We start from the raw sequence: 18,881 nt of genomic DNA, 5'->3' as shown, positions 1-18,881 counted from the left end.
ACATCTCTTCTATGGCCATGACCTTACAGAAAGGAGCTGGCATTCCTCAGGACCTAACTGTTGGCTAGGGATCTTTCTAGAGCAGGATACTCCATCTTGGGTGGATCCAAAGTGTGGTCATGTGGGTGCTGGCACATATGGGGTGATGGGGGATGCTGCATCTCTGTTCCTGGTGCAGGGAGGTTCTCCATGGACTCCTCTCCCTCCCCGTGCCTCAGGTAGGGGCAGAGTCAGTGTGTCTGTGCCTGGGCACCAGGGACCCTCCAGCAGTGCTGTGGATCCTCTGCCAGATGTGCCTGCTGTGGGCAGTCTCAAGGAATGGAGCATTAGGAGGGTAAAGGTCTGCAGAGGCAGAAGTTGTGTTAACAAACGTGCTTGGCTGGTGAGAGGCAGCATTTGCCTCCTCCAGGGCCCCTCCACCCTCCACCCCTGCTCTGCAGAAGCATAACCCACTGTGCCTCAGTTTCCACTCCCTGTTGAAAGGTGATGGTGGTTCCTCATTCCAGCTCTGCCTGTTTTAATGCAGCTTGAGTCTCTGCAGAGGTGGACTTGGTAGACTTGTCAGTGTTAGGGTAATGGTTGGACTCAATGAGCTTAGAGGTCCTTTCCAACCTTCATAAATGATTCTATGAGTCTATGAAAGGCCTTAAAAGGCAGAGAATGGTCAAATATTGCCCCTGAAGTGTGTGCATCCACTGTCTCTGGAGCAAGAACTTGAGTTTCCAGGGCCTCACATCCAGTTTTCAAGTCCCTGGTCTTGGCCATGCTGGGCTTGGGGCTTTTCTTTGTAAAGCACTTGGAGACCTCTTGTGCGGCCACCTCCATTCCTGCTGAGCATCTCAGTCCCTCTGGGATGAGGTTTTAGGGGGTAGGGAATGGGAGGGAACAAGTTGGGAACCCACAGGGGATGAATTTGGTCCCTGACACTCAAGTGTCACCATAAGCTGCTGAGTGTCCAGCTGTGCTTGAACAAGATACCACCTCTTCACTGCAGCCATGACCACAGCTGGACATCAGAGGTGGCTCCAGGGGTCCCTGCAGCGTGACCTGCCAGGTCTACCCTAATCTCTTTTTCCCCCCTTTGCTGAAAATGTGACTCTGCCCACAAGCAGTAGTGCCACAGCACCAGGGAAAAGCCAAGCAAGCTTCTGGTTTTAACTGTGTTCTCCCCTTTCCCCAGGTTTTCACGGAGGCTACAGCCCTGAGCGGATGGAAGCAGTGAGTCCCGTGAGCTCACCCAGCCTGTCGCATGAGAAAGGGGCCAAGCTGCTACAGGATGCAGAGAAGGGGCACGGGGAGCATGACCTGAGGCAGAAACAGCAAGGTGAGGACAGGGAATGGCAGTGCCATCTGGCGCAGGAGAGCCTGAGCTGGCATGGGGGTCTTCTTCATACAGATTTTGCTTGCTGTGTCCCAGTGCTGGGATGGCATTCAAGGAAGGGGTCACAGACATCATCTCATGGCTGTTGTTTCTTTGTGCCCCCCAGGCTCGCTGAAGGGCTCAGCTCCCGAAGCCGCCCACCTGCAGCACCTTCGGCAGCCCGACGGCCCCCAGTGCCAGCCCCTGCAGAGCACCAAGGGCATGAACCAGCGGGTGGTCACACTGGCCCAGCACATCAGTGTAACTAACCTCATTCTCCTCCTTCACCTTCCTGCTGGGGCTCCGGGGAGGAGGGACAAGCCAAATGAAACACGTCTGGTGGGGACGGGCCTCTGTTTGGGGGCTGGAGAGCAGGGGGCATCAGGGGTGTTCAGCCTGGGTGTTTGGGTCCCCAAGGAGCCCATCATGACAGGAGTCAGATGTTGTATCTGCAGGGACAAACCAGCCTGTTTCCCTCCTGCTTGCCCTCTTAGTTGGGCCCACCAGAGCAAAGGTAGAAACCAGCTCTATTTCTGACTTGGGGGGGTTTCTTCTTTAGGAGGTCATCACGCAGGACTACACGCGCCACCACCCGCAGCAGCTCAACTCGCACATCCAGGCGCCGGTGTACTCCTTCCCCGGGGCGACCTGCCCGGTGCTGGACCTGCGCCGCACCCCCAGCGAGGCCTACCTGCAGCAGCCGGAGCACACGGCGGCCTCACGGATCTCCCCGCAGAACGAAGGTGGCAAAAGGTGAGCTCAGAGAGTCCCACCCGAGCTGGCACAGGGCAACTTGTGCCAGTCTGAGTTCAGGTGGACCCGGGCTGCTCAGGGCAAAGAGCTGGGCAGGTGGCCTGGTAAGGGGGTGCATTGGGCAGGCTGGCATTTGGCATTGCTGAATTTATGCTCCCAGGCTTGGTGCTGTGTGAATTCCCTGCTTACACAGCCCAGAGTGTAAAACTGCTTTCTGAGCTGGGCCTCTTTTCTCTGTGCTGGTGCCTCTTGCCATACCTGTTGTCCTCAAAGTGCTCTTTAGACCCCCATAACGTCCATGCATGATCTCCTTCATGATCTAGCAGGTGTCAGAGGATAGTTTAGGTGGAAAGGAGCTCTTGAGCAGGTTACCCTGAGTCATGGCCAGTTAGGTTCTGAATATCTCCACTGAGGGAGACTTCAACACCTCTCTGGCCACCCTGTCCCAGCATTGGAGCACCCTCACAGGAAAAAAGTGTTTCCTTATGTTGGGATGGAATTTCTTGTGTTTTGTTTGTGCCTCTCATCTCTTGTCCTGTTACTGTACTCAGTCCCTGACCACATGGTTCTCAGTCCCTGACCAGATGGTTTTAAAAAACCCAAAGCAGCGTGTTTTCTATGGTTCAAAGTTAATGGTATCTTTATCTTTCTCAGTGAATTAGAAGTTTGTTAGACACAAGTGCCTTGACAACTGTGACTGTCCATTTCAGGCACCACCTGTACTTGTTTTAAAGTCACTTTCAAATCCCTGTGCAGCTACAAGGCAGGTCTGATTGCTGTTGTCTGGAATTAAAAAATGGGTCTGTCCTCCCACCCAAACAGCCACAGAGACCCAAATGCATCCAGGAATGAGTGGTGCCTCCAGACTGGTGGTTCCTTGTCAGTAAATGGGATTATTCTTCCCAGCTCTGCCTGGTCTTTATAACATGAAAGGAAAGAGCCCAGCCCTGACCACCCAGTGATGAAAAAAACAGGAAAAAGAAGAGAAACCACAGAAAGAATAAAGATGTAAATTCCCAGAACTTGCTGTGCGAAATTCCTCGCAGACTCGAGCCTGGCTGTCTCCCAGGCTCTGGCCACAGGCAGGCATTGGGGGCCAGTGTTGATGCTTTCTGAGCTGCCCCAGCTCCAGACCCCCTCCTGCAGCAAGCCCCTGTGTGGCCCTGACAAGGTGCATGAGGGGTGGCGGGTGCTGTCTCCACTGTGTTCACAGATACAATGGAGAATCAAAATCCATGTCCCCAAAGGGTTAATGTCACAGCCCTCTGCTAGCCAGGGACACTCCTGAGCTGACAGGTCCCAGGACTGGTCCCTCATCCCTACTGGGCAGTTGTGTTTGGGGTGGGTCGGCTGTCCAGCTGCCGGGGGGTCCAGCTGCCGGGGGATAGGGGCCATGGTTTGGTTCAGCCCAGCTCTGCACGCCCAGGCTGGGCTCTCCCTCTGGCCCGTGTTAGGAGGCACTAGGAGTCCACAGGATGTGAAAGGTTTGGCTGTTTTCCCTGCTGTAGGAAAACAGTTTTGGCCGTTTTACCTCTCTAAACCCCAAGCTGCTGCGCAGGGACAGAACCAATGGCATGTTCCCGTTGCTCCGCAGGTCCCCGGAGCAGGGCAAAGCCGCGGCCGGCGGGGCTGACAGCTGTATCGAGCCGGTGTCTCCACCAGACGGCGTGGGAGAAGCAGAACACGCCAAGAGCGCCCCTTACCCCGTCCTGTTCCGCGAGGGAGAGCCCATGGACCAGAGGTACCGCCCAGGAGCAGGCGCTGGAGGCAGCTGAGGATGGGGATGCCCCCACACGTCCCCTGGCTCAGGCTCCTTTCCTTGCTGACAGAAGCAGTGTCCCATCTCAGGGTGCTGTTTGCTCGTAGAGGCTTTTCAACACGGTTGGGATAGGGAGAGAGGTTGGAGATCCTGAGTATCACAGGAGTGCCCAGGCTGACTCTGAGCAGTTACACCAAGGGCAGAGGCTCTCTAGGTAGGACTTTGTGCACTGGACGTTGCAGAGGTTTCCAATGGTCTTTTGCTTTGCAGGATGGGGTCCAAGTCCCCAGGAAACAACACTCAGCCTCCAGCTTTCTTCAGCAAGCTGACTGAGAGCAACTCTGCCATGGTGAAGTCCAAGAAACAGGAAATCATCAAGAAGCTCAGCACGACCAACAAAAACGAGACAGAGTACAGTAAGGACCAGTGGGGAGAACAAATGGAGGGCACTGGTGGGGAAAAACCTCAAGGACACAGGAAGCAAAGAAAATTTGGGAATGGGTGCTGCTGTGTTAAGGGCTGGGAGCTCCCAGCCTGCTCCATCTGCATTTAAGAGTTGGACTCCAGGGAGGCACTGGGGTCTTCCCACCCTGTGTTTTCATGCTCTGGGGCTGCCAATCCCACCCACACCAGATAAACTAAGTAGGAAGGAAATAATGAGCTGAGCATGGAGGAGACTTAAAGAGACTTAATTGATATTTTAATGAATGGCCAGCCAAGCTGAATCCTTCCTCCTTGGGATGCATCTCCCCCCAACATTACTTTAAGCCCTACGTCAATATTGGTGCAGCTCTGTAAAACTAACCAGGCTGGCTTAGATTAGAAATTCAGCCCGTTCATTCATTAACCGCTAATAGAGTAGATAGGATCATAATTTAATTTAGCCCAGCATTATACAGTCAATACTAATTCAATTTGAATCCATCTTACAACAGCTGCATCGGATAAGAGGGACCGAGCTGTCTCGTCTCCTGGATGATGTTACCATGAGCCAACAGTATTGTTATGCCCCTTTGGGGACACGTGGCTGAACCCTGTGACCTTCCACACTTTTCCTTATCAAGGGAAAATATATAGAAATAGGATACACCTCTTATTTGATGAGAATTTCCGTTATTCTAAGGAAAATGATATCCAAGTCAAACAGCTCAGCTAAGAGGGAAAATATTGATTTAACATTTCTTCTCCTCCTCCTCGCCCTTCCCACTGCCCAGACCTGCTCCCTGGATAGGGGGCATTCAGCCTTTGGAAATCCCATAGGCAGGAGAGAGAGTTTGGCTTCATGGAGCTTGTAATCCCAAGGGCAGGAGGGAGAAAAGGAGGGAGGCCAGCACTGAGCACAAAGACGTTGCCCTGGCTTTCTGGGCTCTGCTTTTCTGCTCTTTCCACCTGAAAAAGGTACCCGCTGTGGATCTCCCAAAGGTACTGGGAGTTGTTCCTGGTCCCAGCCAGCACCCTGGGGGGTGTGGGCTGCTGTCAGGCTGGGTGCCGTGACAGGAACATGGGAATCTTGTCATGGGTGGCACAGCAGGTCCTCCCTGCCACCAGCCTGCACATGCTGAAGAGCTTCTTTGTTTTTCTCCAGATGTTGGGCAGCCTGGGACAGAGATTTTCAACATGCCAGCGATTACAGGAGCAGGTAAATCCCCCACATACCCATACCTCATTCCCTAAAGGGCTTACAGGCATGGAGAGCAGGAGGTTTGGTAGATTTAAGCATCTCCTTTTCTCCTTGCCCCATAAGACCAAGCATAACAGTTGCTGGGAGGCAGAAACCTCAGGACACACCATAACTCTACTGTTGGGTTAGAAACAGGGCAGTGTAATTCCTCAGAAAACCTGGCAGAATTTGAGGAGAGGTTAAAAGTCAAGCCATCTGATGCCAACAGAGGGTTAAACCATAGCAAGGTGGACCTCACAGCAGGAGAGAGCACTTTGCTCTTGGTGGGACTTTCTGGTCAGCCATGGGTGGGTGGGAGGGCAGCAGCGAAGGGGAACATGAGGGTGGGGAGCAGGGTCTGTGCTCTGCAGGATGGGCACGAGGCAGGAACCAGTTGCAAAAGCAAACTGGGATAAGAGCAGCACCCTGTGCTGGGCAAACTGGCAATGGCTGAGGACCAAAAGGGGACATGGCTGGGACATGGAGAGGGGCTCAGGAACATGACCAGCCCAAGGGGGAATGACAGTGGGAATGCTGTTGTGCTGTTACTGCCTCAACATGTCCAGGTGGGCTCTCAAATGAATTACATGAATCCCCATTGAGGAATACTAATTGGTACTTAATTCATTAAGGATTAATGCTCTCCTACAGCAGGAATGCTTTTGGGTTGTTAGTTTTAAGTAGGAGAACAGCAGCCTTCCCACAGCCAAGGGCAGGAGGTGCTGTGGGCAGGGGCTTGGTGAAGCAGGAAGGCCAGTGGTGTAAGACTGCTCACCCGTGGGAATGTGTTTGAGAGAAGGAGCCGGCTGACGTCATCTGCTGGGATGAGCGGGTACAGCCAGGTGGGACCTGAGGGTCCCTGGCAGCCAAAATTTGGGGGTCAGTTCTGGCCAGAGGGGACCAGGAGAGACCCTGCCCATGTACGGAGAGACAAATGTCCAAACCAGGTTTACAGGAACCTGGGATCCGTCCCTTTCTGAGCAGAAGGGCGGCAATCCCAAAAGGAACACCTCAGGATGGGGCGAGCTGGGATGCCTGGCAGTTTCGTGTCTGTATTTTGCCCTTGCTTGTTCCCTGTAACCGCCACCCCGGGAATGATGGTGGCGTGGCTGAGCCTCGGTCCCTGTGCGGTGCTGCTCCATAACTGCATGGCTTGAGACTCACACCCACGCGGACACCACTGCGCCTCTGCATCCTGTCCCATAGCCGCGGCTCAGCCTGGGGGCCTCTGGCCCACGTGGGCACTCGGCCTGGAGGGGGAAGGGAGGGCTGGGGCAGTGGGCAGGGGGCTTGCAAAGAGCGCGAGGAGGGACAAAAGGGCGCTCCCCTCTCCCCACATCACCCTACCCCACACAGGCAGCTCCATGGGCTGCGTGCTCTCCTCCGGGAGCTGCCTGCATTTGCCACCTCTGATGCCAGGGCCAAATCCAGGCCCTTCTTTCTGATCAAGTGTTTTTATGGGGTACTCACCCTTCTTCCCCGTGACTTCCTTTATGGGAAACTGTCCCAGCCTCCATATTCTTGGCGCACCGACTTTTGCTGTGTGTGCATATGGATCCCACATCCAGGTGACATTCTTCCTGCCCCCATGCCTCCCATGTTGGGAGTGCAGCCCCTGTTTCTTGCAGCTGCTCCCTGGGGATCAGCAACAAACCCTTACTCCCTCATTTTCCCATCCCCTGGCCCCAGGGAACCCTCCCAAAACCCATATATCCCAGAGTGAGTCCCATCCGTCCCACTGCCAGCCCCTGCTGAGCCCCGGGGCGGGATGGAGCGGGCGGAGGAGGAGGAGGAGGAGGACGGGTGCATCGCAGCGCTTTAAAGAACAAGATGACAAAGTTTGTTGCTTTGCGAGAATGTGCTGACTGTTTGTTTCTTCCCTTCTCCCTTGTCTCCTTTCTCCCCCTTTCCCCGTCCCCCCCATCTTTCTTCTCATTTGGCTCCCCCCCATCTCCCGTCCCCTCTCTCCTCCCTCTCCCGTATCTCCCAGGGCTAATCAGTTGTAGGAGCCAGTCGGTCCAAGAGAATTCCAGTACCAACATGGGGTTGGAGGCAATAATTAGGAAAGCCCTAATGGGTAAATATGACGAGCAGTGGGAAGAGCGCTCACCTCTCAGTGCCAATGCTTTTAACTCTCTGAATGCCAGTGCAAGCCTGCCCGCTGCTATGCCCATAACTCCTGCTGATGGACGAAACGAGGACGTGCGCTCCTTGCCAGGTCTGCAGCCCTCTCCACCTTCGCTCTCTCTGTGTTATTAATTCTCAGCCTTTATATTTCCCCTTTGACGGGTGGATTTATTCCTCCCCTTCCCCATTTTTTGTTCATTTTGGTTTTCTTTTCTCCCCACCCTCCCCCAGCTTTGAGCTTTGTGAATCTGCTGATTAATCCTGGTCTTGTTTGATGTTAATTTAATAGTCTCCGAAGGTGCTGTTGCTTTCTCTAAACCACTGACTTGCTCCTTTCCCCATTTGTTGGTTTTTAATATCTCTTTTTCCTATATATTTTTTTTACACAATGGAAAGGTTTATGGGGGCAAAAGCCCCCACCCAAAAATCAAAGCCATAAACCTTAATAGCCACCCCCAACTATCTGTAAACCCTGGGTGGGACCAGTGCTCCCAAAATAGAGGAAGGAGCTGAGAAGGACCAGAGTGGGGGACACAGGGCAGGATGGCATTTCTCTCCCCACCCCGGGCTTTGGGGTGTCAGGGCAGAATTCAGCTTGGCACGGGAGGTTTGATGGGATCTGGGAGCACCTGGAGCAAGAGGGAGATTTTTAAGGGGGCTAAAAGTGATAAATGGGAGATGAGATGATAAAGAGAGCAGGGTTGGGAGTGAGCTGTCCTGTGGGCCCTGGTGGGGGGCTTGCAAAGCCCACTGGGCCCCATGGTGGGGTCTTGAGCAGATCTGGGAGGGTTGTTTAGCAGATCCCCGGTTAAGGAAGGGGAGCAGATCCCCAGTTAAGGAAGGGAGGGAGGAGGGGGGTCAGGGATGGATTCAGCTGATCTGAGGGAGCATTTGTCCCCTGCACGCTTCCTAAGGGTAGAGTGCCTCATGCAAGGCCCCTGTACAGAGCATGGCACCAGTGCTAGGGATCACCCTCAGCAATCCAGGCACAGAGTCCCTGACTCAGGAGCAGTGTCCTGGGCGCACATGTGCACCTTCTTCCAGGTCAGCTCACACCAGGCACTCTAAAGCTTGTTGCAGAAAAGCTTTTCTGGCTCCTGCATGAAACCAGCAGCTTATTCCAGCCATGTTTCCCCATGCCTGGCAGAGGCTGCCTGGCCAGGCGAGGTGGGATGCAGAGCCCATCTATCCCTCCCCCTTGGGGAGCTCCCCCTGGTTTATCCAGGCTCACATCCCTGGCAGAGGCCCATTTGGCTTTAAACCTTTTAAAAGCTGGCTAAACAGCCCCAGGGATTCTACTGTAAGGACGGATCAAAGACCATCCTAGCATGTAGACCATGGGAATGAAGAATGTGTCTGGGGCTCCAGCACCCATGTAGCTCCTGGAGGGTCCCTGCCAACTGCCTGTGAACATGGAGCAGCACATGGAGCTCCATCCTATGACCCATTTTTGTGGGCTGAGCATTGAGCTGGCTCAGGAGCAGACCCTGCAGAGAAATAGCTTGGCCAAAGCCACGTGGCTGCTCCTGCCCTACGTCCCTCCATGGGACAGTTGGTGGCATCAACCCACAGGGCGGAGCAGCCCAGGAGGGGAGAGAGACCTCCTCTGTCTGCTGTGCCTGCCTGCCCCATTGCCCTTCCCCCATGGCGCCATCGGCCCGGGGTGAGCTTTTCTCCTGCCACAAGCCATTTTTGCAAGCTCCTAAAAAGGGAAGCGCTGGGAACCTGCACCCCCTCCCTGATCCCCTGAATCCTGTCACGATGAGCCGGGTGACGAGCAGGTGCTTCTTTTCGCAGGAGGAGGGGGGAAGCCAAAGATCGCTGCCAGGCCCAACAGCCGCAAGGCCAAGTCCCCGGCGCCGGGTCTGTCCTCGGGCGAGCGGCCGCCCTCGGTCTCCTCGGTGCACTCGGAGGGGGACTGCAACCGCAGGACACCCCTCACCAACCGCGTCTGGGAGGACAGGCCGTCGTCCGCAGGTAGGGTTCGGGGGACAGGTCCCCAGAGTGGCCGTGCCACCCTCGCAGGGGTGTGGAAGGGCTGCAGGGGGATGCGGGAACAGCCACCCCTCACTGCTGACTCTCTGCTTCCTCCTCTTGTGCAGGTTCGACGCCGTTCCCCTACAACCCGCTCACCATGCGGCTCCCCAGCGGGGTGGTGACGGCAGCCCCCGCCGCCCCGCTGCCACAGGGGACCCCCAGCAGCCAGCACCATGCCTGGGACGAGGAGCCCAAGCCCCTGCTCTGCTCCCAGTACGAAACCCTTTCGGACAGTGAATGAGAGGAGCCCGGGGCAGGGAGACGGCGACCAAACCCAGGGTGTGGGGAGCAAGCGGGACGCCCCGGGCGAGTGCCCACCGCCCCGGCCCCGCCGGCTCTCACGAGCGAAGATGTAGGAGCAGAGCTATTTCGTTTTTCCCTTTTCCTTTATTTTTTCCCTTCCTCCCCAACCAGCCAATTTGGGGGGGGGTTATTTTTTTTTTCATTATTATTATTATTTTTGTTTGTTTGTTTGGGTTATTTTTTTTCTTTCTCAACATCTGGGAATTTCTGCATCCTCTTTGGTCCGATAAAGAAAAGAAAAGAAAAAAGCCTTAACGAGACAAAACCCAAGGAACCCATCTTCGATCTTGGCAGCCGTGCTGGGCGGTGACCCCTGTGCTCGAGAGGGACTGTGAGCTGCCACGCGCCCGTCCCGGGGCCGCGCGCTCGGACGCTCTGCTGGCGCTTTCCCGCGGAGTCGGGCAAGGGGCTGTGGCATTGCTCCCAAGGAGTCGAGCGAGGGGCCACGGGATGCTCCTGCGGAGTTGTGCAACGGGCTGTGGGATGCTCCCCCACATCCCAGCCATGGGGATGTGCCACAGAAATGCAAAACCTGGAGCGGGTTAAAGAAAAGAAAAACGGTTTAAGAAGCGAAACGGGACAGAACACCCTGGGTTGGTTCCCCAGCTGATCCGAGGGCTGGTGGCCTGTCATTCCCATGTCACAAGACGTATCAGCCCCGCAGCGACACACTTTGAATGTGGCTGGGATGAGCGGGCAGGGGAGGGAGTGAAGAGCTGTTTCTTAAAAAAAAAAAACACAAAAAATCCTGGTCCCTTCGGTGGAAGCGATCCCGGGTAACTCGGAGCGGGCAGGGACGTCCCGGGGCTGGCTCATGTGCTGCCCACCGAGGGGCTCGGTTGCTTTAAGTGCATTGTTTTCTGAATGGTGAGAAAAGGCAATTGTAAATTGTATTGGTCTACAGGGTATATTTTTGATACCTTCAGTGAATTATGTCAATATTTTACGCAAGGAAGGACTTAAACAAAACACAGTATTACATGCTGTAAAAGAGGTTCTGTTCTTACATGCAGGCTTTGATGCGTTTGTCCATTGTATGGAAGGGTTTAAAAAAAAAAAAAAGGTAACAATGATCCATCAAAGTTATCTGGGAGTCAGGAGAATGTATGTACTTAGTTTAAAAAAAAAAAAAAACCAAACAAAATCTTGCCATGGTTGCAGGGCCCCCCGTTACACACACCTTTGCTGGTTGTAGACGTTGATTCTCCAGAGCCCTCCGAGCTGGCCGGGGCAGGGGCAGAGCGGGCATGAGACCGGCGTGGCAGGGAGTTCACAGGAAACTTTAAAAAAAAAAAAAAAAGACAAAAAGGAAAAAAAAGGAAAAAAAAAGTTTTTATTGTATTTTTGTGATACACACGAATGCTCTACTTTACATTATTTTTTTCATTCCATGATGTTGGCTCATATCCGCAGTTACATGGTTAAAGAACAAAATATTAGACTTTTTTTTCATTCACTTCTGCTTTCTCGCTCTGGGGGGGAAAAACAAATGGCAAAAAAAAAAAAAGAAATAAAATGTATTAAATGCTTTGCATTCTATGCGCTAGAGGAGCCCCAGCCCAGCCCAGCCCGTCTGGGTGGGCGGCAGCCCCCGCGTCCCACACGCGGGCCCAGCGGCACAGCCGGAGCCGTCACCTTCCCCACGGATCTTTCTTTTCCCCCTGCAACGTTCCCAGGTTGATTCTGATTTCAAAGCAAGAGAATGATGGTGTTTGTTGTTTGTTTGGGGGTTGTTTTTTTTTTCTGTTGTTGTTGTTGTTGGGGGTTTTTTTTGGTTTTTTTTTTTTACAATGTACAGGTTTTTAATGTTCATCAATGTTTGTGTCTTTTCTGTTGTGCTTTTTTTTTTTTTTTTTTTTTTTAAGAAAAAAAAATCCGAGACAATGCACAAGCGATGTGGAAGTCTTTCCGTTCCCAGGTTATTGCTGCTGGTGTCTCCGTGGCTCTGAGCTGTACAAACTCACAGAGCTGATGTCTGGGCGTAACGCTATTAAAATGTTGCAGATTTTGCTGGGAAAAAAAAGAATTATCCAAATCCAACCCATCTTCAAAACTGCCTCCTTAACCGATTTGGAAAAGTGGAGAAAAAAAAACCAACCACAACGAAGAATAAAGTTCCCACTTGGCACAGTAGCAATACTGTGTGCTGCTTGGTGTCTCCAGATGTCCAGGAAGGCCCCAGGTGCCAGTGGAAGGTGGCTGCGGAGCTGACAATGCCGGGTGCCCATGGATAGCAGCTGCAGGGCTGGCGGTGCCAGGTGCTGGTGGAAGGTGGCTGCAGAGCTGGCAGCTCCACCAAGTGGCATCGCAGACCCTGCCAGCACCCCAGCGAGGGTTGAGACATGGCAAGAAGGCGAGAGAAGGGGGACGGAGCTGCTGCCTTTGAGGCAGAGGCACTGACCCACGGCTTTGCCATGGCTGGTCTCGCCAGTGGTGCTGCAGCATGCTGGGGATGGAGGTGCTGGGGTGGCATTTGGGTCCCTCACCATATGGGCACCCTGTGCCAGCCCTGCAGCCAGGTGTCATGACATCAGGAAGGGCCATGGGCTCCAGCCAGGAGCTGCAGAGCCACCTTCTCACCTCCTCAGCTGGAGCAGGGTTGGGTTGCCCTCCCTGTTAGTCCCAGGCAGCATTCAGCAGGGCTGGCACCTGAAGCCATGGGATGGAGAGTTTAAGAGCCAGTCCCACTTGTCAGTGCCAACCCTGTAACGGTGTATCTCTTTGTCTCTCCACTGTGTTTTCCCTGTATGCAAGGTGAGGGGCCAGGGCTGGCTAGGAACCCCAAAGCCCCAAAGCACAGCAATGCCCAGGGTGCTGTGAGTGTGGCAGAGAAGTTTTCAGGTATTTGTGGGGTTGTTTCAGCCCTTTTAGGGTTTTTGGCTCAGTGCTGCTGGATGCATGGTTGGGCAGATGTACCCACCAGCTTCTGAGCAGGGCAGTGTTTGCAGGAGGGGACAGTGTGGCAGAGCTGAGAGGACATGGAGGTGCTGGGGAGGCACCAATGACCCCCCCAGCTGCTGCAGTGCTCCAGCAGCCTCACACCCCTGCTCCATGGGGTCCTTTGGGATCTTTTGTGGAGCAGGGAGCAGGACACTTTGGCTCATGTTCCTGGCTCTCTGTAGGAGCTCAGTCCCCAGCTGTGCTGCATGTCCCCATCATGCCAGGACAGCCTGCCCTGGGCTGGGAGCCAGCGTAGGGGAGCAGGCCAGGGGTGCATGAGACTGGGAGAGAGAGACACGCTGGATTTGCTCTGGTGGGAACCTACACTTGGGGAGTCCCCCTTGCTGGAAGCCACAGCACTGCTTGGTTTTGCCACTTTCTGTCTTGCTGCGTCTCCATCATCAGGTCTCCCCGCGCACATCCCGTCCCACACGGACCCTCCTGCAGCTGCCTGTCCCCTGGAACATCCCTGCAGCAGCAGGGACAGGGATAGGGGAACACTGCGGGGGGAACATGGGGCAGCAACAGCTCCTCTTGGGGAGCTCTGAGCCACCTTCCTGGGGTGCTGGAGTGGGGAGCATCCTCCCACTTGGGTTAATTAATTTGGGTCAAATCAGCGCGGGCAGGAGGCTCACAGCTGCTTGGTGGGGATCCCCCCAGACCCGGGGGGCTGCAGCAGGATGGCCCCCATTTTCCTGCTCTCATGTGGGCTGGAGGAGCATGATTTTGGGAAAGGGAAAGCTGCTGCTCCTGCAGGTTGTGGTGCTTCCCCCTCTGGCCGTCATTCTCCCCACTGAGGCATCCTCAAGCCCCCCAGAACCTCGCGGCACAGTCTGATGGCACCTCCTTGCGCTGCCGGCTGTGGTTGTGCCATCCAGGAGAAAGTCACGTTAGACTATTAAAAAAACCCCTAAGTTTAAACTTAATGTTCACCAACTTTGTAACTTGTACAAACAGGCAAACAAATTATTGGACAATTTATTGCTTGAACTGTACCAGGGGGAAATATCTCTATTTGTATCCAGCCTGTGCACAGCTGGTGTGGAGGAAGTTGTACGACAGCCAGGGCTGTACAGAGACCACCAGGTGTAAATAATTCCACAGCTTGCTCCAGAGGGGAGGGGGTTCTTCTGCTAAAGGTGACGGGTTTGTTCACTGTTACTTGCTCGGCGTGCCCACCAGCGAGCGCTGGGGGGGCAGTGGGTGACCACTGCCATACTGGTTAAATAATAAAAAAGCAAACAAACCAACCCAATCCAAAAAGCTTATTTGAGAGCAGAATGCAGCATGCTCCTGCCTGTGGGTGTGTGTGAGCCTGGGAAGGGTGAGCCACTCCTGGGGCAGCTGAATTGGGAGCGGGGCGGCTGATGGCGAGGGGCTGGGGGTGGACTGGGTACCCCTGCACTGCAGGGCACTGATGGGGTGTCCAAGGTACAGTGGGCAAAGGGGACAGAGGGTTGGTGCTTTTCTGTGTGCCCCAAGGGCACACTGAGCACCCCAAGACCTACATGTCATTTCCCCAGGGCTGTAGGAAGTTACTGGGGAGGCTGATGGGCCCCTACCCAATTAAGAAGTGAAACAGAAGCCTTGGTATCTATTTGTGGTTCTAAATTGCTTTACCTCTGACACCTGTCCCGTGGGGTGTGGTTGACTTTGGCCAGGAGTCTTCAAGTCCCCCTCCCACACCTGCAGGGCTGATGCCACTTGCTGGGGAGTTTTTCCTGCTGCAGGGAGTGATGAGTGGGGAGGATAGTGAGCTGAAGGGAATGGCTGTGCACAAGGATTAAGTGGATGACTATCTGGAATTTAATCCATGGAAGGGCTGTTAGTTGGTTTGGGGACCTTCTGCTGCCTTTTATAGGGCTTAGAAATGGATTTTATACAAATGACACTTTCCTGAGGACAGCAATGAGCGTTTCAGGCAGGGTGTACCTCTTCCTTCTGCCAGCTCAGCCTTCCAGGTGGTCACCCTGATCCATGTGGCTGCAGTCCTGGAGGAAGGCTGCCAGTGCTGCCTGACCAGTTTGCCTGCCCAGGAGATATCCAAAAGGTTCCTCTGGATCCCCAGACACCATCTGAAATCCCTCCAGGTATGTACCCAAACTGACCAAACCTGCCTCTGGTCTCTGTCTCCTCTTCCAGCAACCAGCTCCCATGGCAATAATGCACTAAGCAGATACTGCTGGCTCTTACAGATTAGCCTAAAGATCTCTGAGACTAGTGATTGTGTTGAAAACCTTCTTGCAAAGGTATTCTAATTGCTCTGAAGGCAATTAGAATAAGTTTATAACTAGTACAAACAGGAGCCAGGCTGTTAAGCCTCTCACATCAGGGTTTAAACACTGAGAGGGGCTGACAGCAGTCACCCTGGTCAATAATTCACACTGATGTTGAAGAAGCAGAAGGTGGTAAAACTTTAAGTTCAAGGCCAACACTTAGAATTTAATGATGGAAAACTTTAGGTCTACTTGAAAACCTTTTACATAAAGAGATGAAAATTAAATGGGACAAAAGCAGATGGCTTTAAAAACCAGCAGTAAAAAGATGTCAGCAATCCAGATTCACTCATATTTTGGGTAGCAGATGGGTTTTTGAGGGGAAAGGGAGGATAAAAGATGTTCCCTGATGCCTTTGCCCTGGACAGAGACTGTGAGAAAGCACAGGAGCATTGTGACCTTCTCCTGGTGATGAATTGGTGTTTAGTCAGGATTATAGGGAATTTCTTTTCTTTTGGAAAGAATTAAAACAAGAGGAAGAATTTTTTAGCTAGGCTAGGCTGAGCTGAGTTACAAGAGCAGGGAGGAAAGGGCATGAGATGGAGATTGTCATTCCTGCATGTGCCAGGACACTGCACTGGGCATCAGCACCCTTCCCACAGGCTGCGGGTGACAGGGAGGGGAGTGGGATGGGGTACCCAGCGGCGAGCAGGGCAAGACTTCTTTTAAAAGAGGATACAAATTACACCAGAATACCAACCCCCTGTGCTGGTAGCACCCAGCCCTGTGCCCTCCCCATGAAGGCAGCCCACAGTCCCCCCACACCAGCCCCAGCAGAGCAGGGGCTCTAAGCAGGTCAGACGTGCCTTTAGCCAGGAGAGCTGGTAACCATTCCTGGGCTCTGTATGGCAGGAAGCATTTTATACTCTCCTGACAATTGCAATCCAAATAGTCATTCATCAGTTCTTGCGATTTGCCGTGAAATTATATATGCTCTGTGATAATGATGCAGGGGCCTAAAGAGCTGATCTTGGCAGGAGATGAGACAGGGTAGGTTGGCGAGTAACTTAGAAGGAAAATAGTGGCTTTTGGTGGGATGCCTGGCTCTTATCATCTCTAGAACCCTGAAGGGAATTGGGCAGAGGTAGGGGTGTCCAGGCTGGCTGAGCTCTGCCTGGCTTCTGTGCCCATCTGGGAAGAGTTGGGCTCCTAAGAAACTTGAGAACGATTGTCACTGTGTGTGTGTGTGTGCATAACAGCTGAATTAATTGTCAGGTTTATTTATCCTCTCATTTTTTGGCATCCTGTAATTACTAAAATGAGTATTTCTCAGGACTGCAGGCAGCAGAATGGTAATAAATCACTGGCCACAGACAGGAGGTTGGAGCAGTTGTGTCTGTAGTGAGCTGAGATTGGTTTCAGCTTTACTGAAGGGCAAGTGCTTGGGGGGGGCTGGTAGGCTGGGGCAGAAACAAACAAAAACCAACAAACAAACAAACCAGCTTTACAGAAATGCTCCTGAAATTAAATCCATGGATTCTCCATAGAGTTCTCCAGCTGTGGAGAAATCCCCTAACAGGGATACAGGTGGGCTTGGGGAGGTGAAGGCTCAGCAGGTCCCCGTGCATGGGACATTGCCAGGCCCTGCAGGGCTGCTGGTCCCTTCCCACAATGGCACCAGGGTGACCAAAGTCACCCCTGTGAAACACACAGGAAGGTGTCTGTCTTTGTGCCCTGAACTGAAGATCTGCAGAAACAGGGTTGAAAGGTGAAATCCTTGTGCTGCAAACACACCACTTTCTGAGTCCTGCTTTGCAGAGTGGGAGGGTGACTGGATCTCACCAGAGGCATCACCTTCATCTCAGCTGCAGACACAGCTCGCTGACAGGTGAGGCTTTCCTCTTGTTGGCCCTTGTAAAAGGAGAACAGGCAGAAAGGACTGCCCATGGTGCTTGGGAGGCTGGCCCAGAGATTAGTTTTTGCCACCTACATCTTGGAGAGCACATCGGTCACACATTGTTCCGAGTCTGTGGTTTTGAAGAAGTTGGTGTGTTTCCCTTCTTTGGAAATAATCTGACTGTCCCTCAGTAAGTGCATGGAACCTGACAAAGCACAGGGTGTTGCAGGGGTGGTAAGCTCCATCTGGAGAGCTCTCTGCTTTGAAGTCGGATGCTGTTTTAAACTCTGCAGGGTACTTTTGCTTAGAAAAAGCAGCAGTTGTCAGTAAAGATTGATCTTGGTCCAGAAATTTTTGCTGCCCCCTGACTTCTTTTCATATTTATTAGTCATTTGCAATCTCTTTGATGACTAGATGCATGTTCAGCTTGGAGAAAACTCTGTTGGAGTATTTGCTGAAGCAATGTCAGGGGATAGGAGACACTGACCACACTTGCTGTGAGGCCCAGCCATGTTAATGATGGTGCAGGTGCATTTAGATCAGTCATTATTAATTGCCACAGCAGCCCCTGTGTTCCCAAGCAGAGGCTGAGGAAACCCATGGAGTCAGCAGAAACCCTGGGGAGGTTGGTCTGAGGTCTCACCCATGGGTGTGCAGACCTGGTCAAGCCAGCCAAGATCGATTGTTCCACAGGCTGTAGGTCAGTAACTGTGGAAAATGCTGTGCCTGTGGGAGTGGAGCAGTGCCAGGGGCTGCTGGGGGCTTCTTTCCTGCCTCTCGTGGCAGAGGGGAAAGGTTTCATGAAGAGCAAAAAGCAGAGCAACACCATCCAGGAGGTTGCTGTTGAAGACACTCTATCTTCATTCAACATATTCCTCAAACCACTGAGTGCAACTGTCAGCAGGTGCAGTGTGATGGGCCCCAAATCAGCTCCACTGAGAATGGGACTCTGAAGAGGTTTAGACTACAATGACTCTGGCGTTTGTTTGGAAAAGTCCAGCCTTTAGCTGTGAAATCCTGATCCAGCTCTGCTCAAGATCCAGGAGTATTTTCTGCTGCTGTTTCATCCTGAGCCCTTTCCAGAAAGCAAAGCAGCTGCCAGAGGTCAGACACAGGGAGCCTGGTCGGTGCATGCGTGAAGATGGGTGCCAGGTCTGGATCTGCATTCCAATTGGACCAAAGCAGAGCTTTTCCCCATGGGGATGTTAATCCTGGGCCTTGGCTTAGAGCCATCTCCAGCTTTCATGTTTTTGGAACTGAAAAAGAGCACCATTCTGTTCAAAGGAAGAAAAAGTCCTTATACCCCAATGAGAAGTCACAACTGGCTCCTTAGTGCTGAAACCCATCTAACTCCACCCTGCTGGACCCATTTTTAAGCTACAAGTCCCCATGGGCAGCCTGGACATCCTGTTCCCCTTCAGGCCAGCAAGAACTCCTGAGTTGGAGCTGCCTCCTCTGTCCACTGGTGAAGGAGAAATCAAACAGCAGAGGTTGGAAACCAAATAGCAGAGGTTGCTCTTGGGTCTCTTTGGGGGGGAGGGCAGCCTTTTTATTAGGTCCAGATGTTGCTTTCTGCCCCGGGCCATGCTGGGAAGTAAAGCAAAGTGTGTTAATGTTGGCTGGAAGAGCCTCTTCGGAAACAGGCTCAAAGGAAGCAGGTTTCTCCTGTGCCCGTTTCCTGGGGGAATAGGGGAGATGGGCCAGCACAGGAGGCACAGGCATGGGGTCACCCTGCTGCTGAACAGTCTCTTCCCTTCCCTTCCCTCTCTAAAATCTCCCAGCAGTGAGTATGGCTTCAGCCACCCACCCACTTCTCTAGGGCTCTTGGG

General features: G+C 53.2%; 1 protein-coding gene across 14 annotated transcripts in view; it reads left to right on the top strand.

Annotated features, from left to right (window-relative positions):
• NCOR2 (nuclear receptor corepressor 2) overlaps positions 1 to 14,189 on the top strand; it is a 240,771-nt gene extending 226,582 nt beyond the window's left edge. For 10 of the 14 annotated variants that reach the window (XM_064675181.1, XM_064675179.1, XM_064675178.1 and 7 more), the window contains 9 exons: positions 1,181 to 1,324; positions 1,488 to 1,621; positions 1,920 to 2,113; positions 3,708 to 3,854; positions 4,143 to 4,288; positions 5,458 to 5,511; positions 7,523 to 7,750; positions 9,457 to 9,636; positions 9,762 to 14,189. In XM_064675181.1, the coding sequence (XP_064531251.1) occupies positions 1,181 to 1,324; positions 1,488 to 1,621; positions 1,920 to 2,113; positions 3,708 to 3,854; positions 4,143 to 4,288; positions 5,458 to 5,511; positions 7,523 to 7,750; positions 9,457 to 9,636; positions 9,762 to 9,937 (1,403 nt within the window). In that variant the 3' untranslated portion in view covers positions 9,938 to 14,189. The remainder of the gene's footprint in view (positions 1 to 1,180; positions 1,325 to 1,487; positions 1,622 to 1,919; positions 2,114 to 3,707; positions 3,855 to 4,142; positions 4,289 to 5,457; positions 5,512 to 7,522; positions 7,751 to 9,456; positions 9,637 to 9,761) is intronic. The other 4 variants (XM_064675182.1, XM_064675188.1, XM_064675187.1 and 1 more) reach the window with 2 other exon arrangements.
• Positions 14,190 to 18,881: the final 4,692 nt, after the last annotated feature.

Source organism: Pseudopipra pipra, chromosome 18 (genome assembly GCF_036250125.1).
Source record: "Pseudopipra pipra isolate bDixPip1 chromosome 18, bDixPip1.hap1, whole genome shotgun sequence".
NCBI lineage: Eukaryota > Metazoa > Chordata > Aves > Passeriformes > Pipridae > Pseudopipra > Pseudopipra pipra.
The sequence above is the reverse complement of the archived record's forward strand: the minus strand, read 5'-3'. Positions and strand labels throughout refer to the sequence as shown.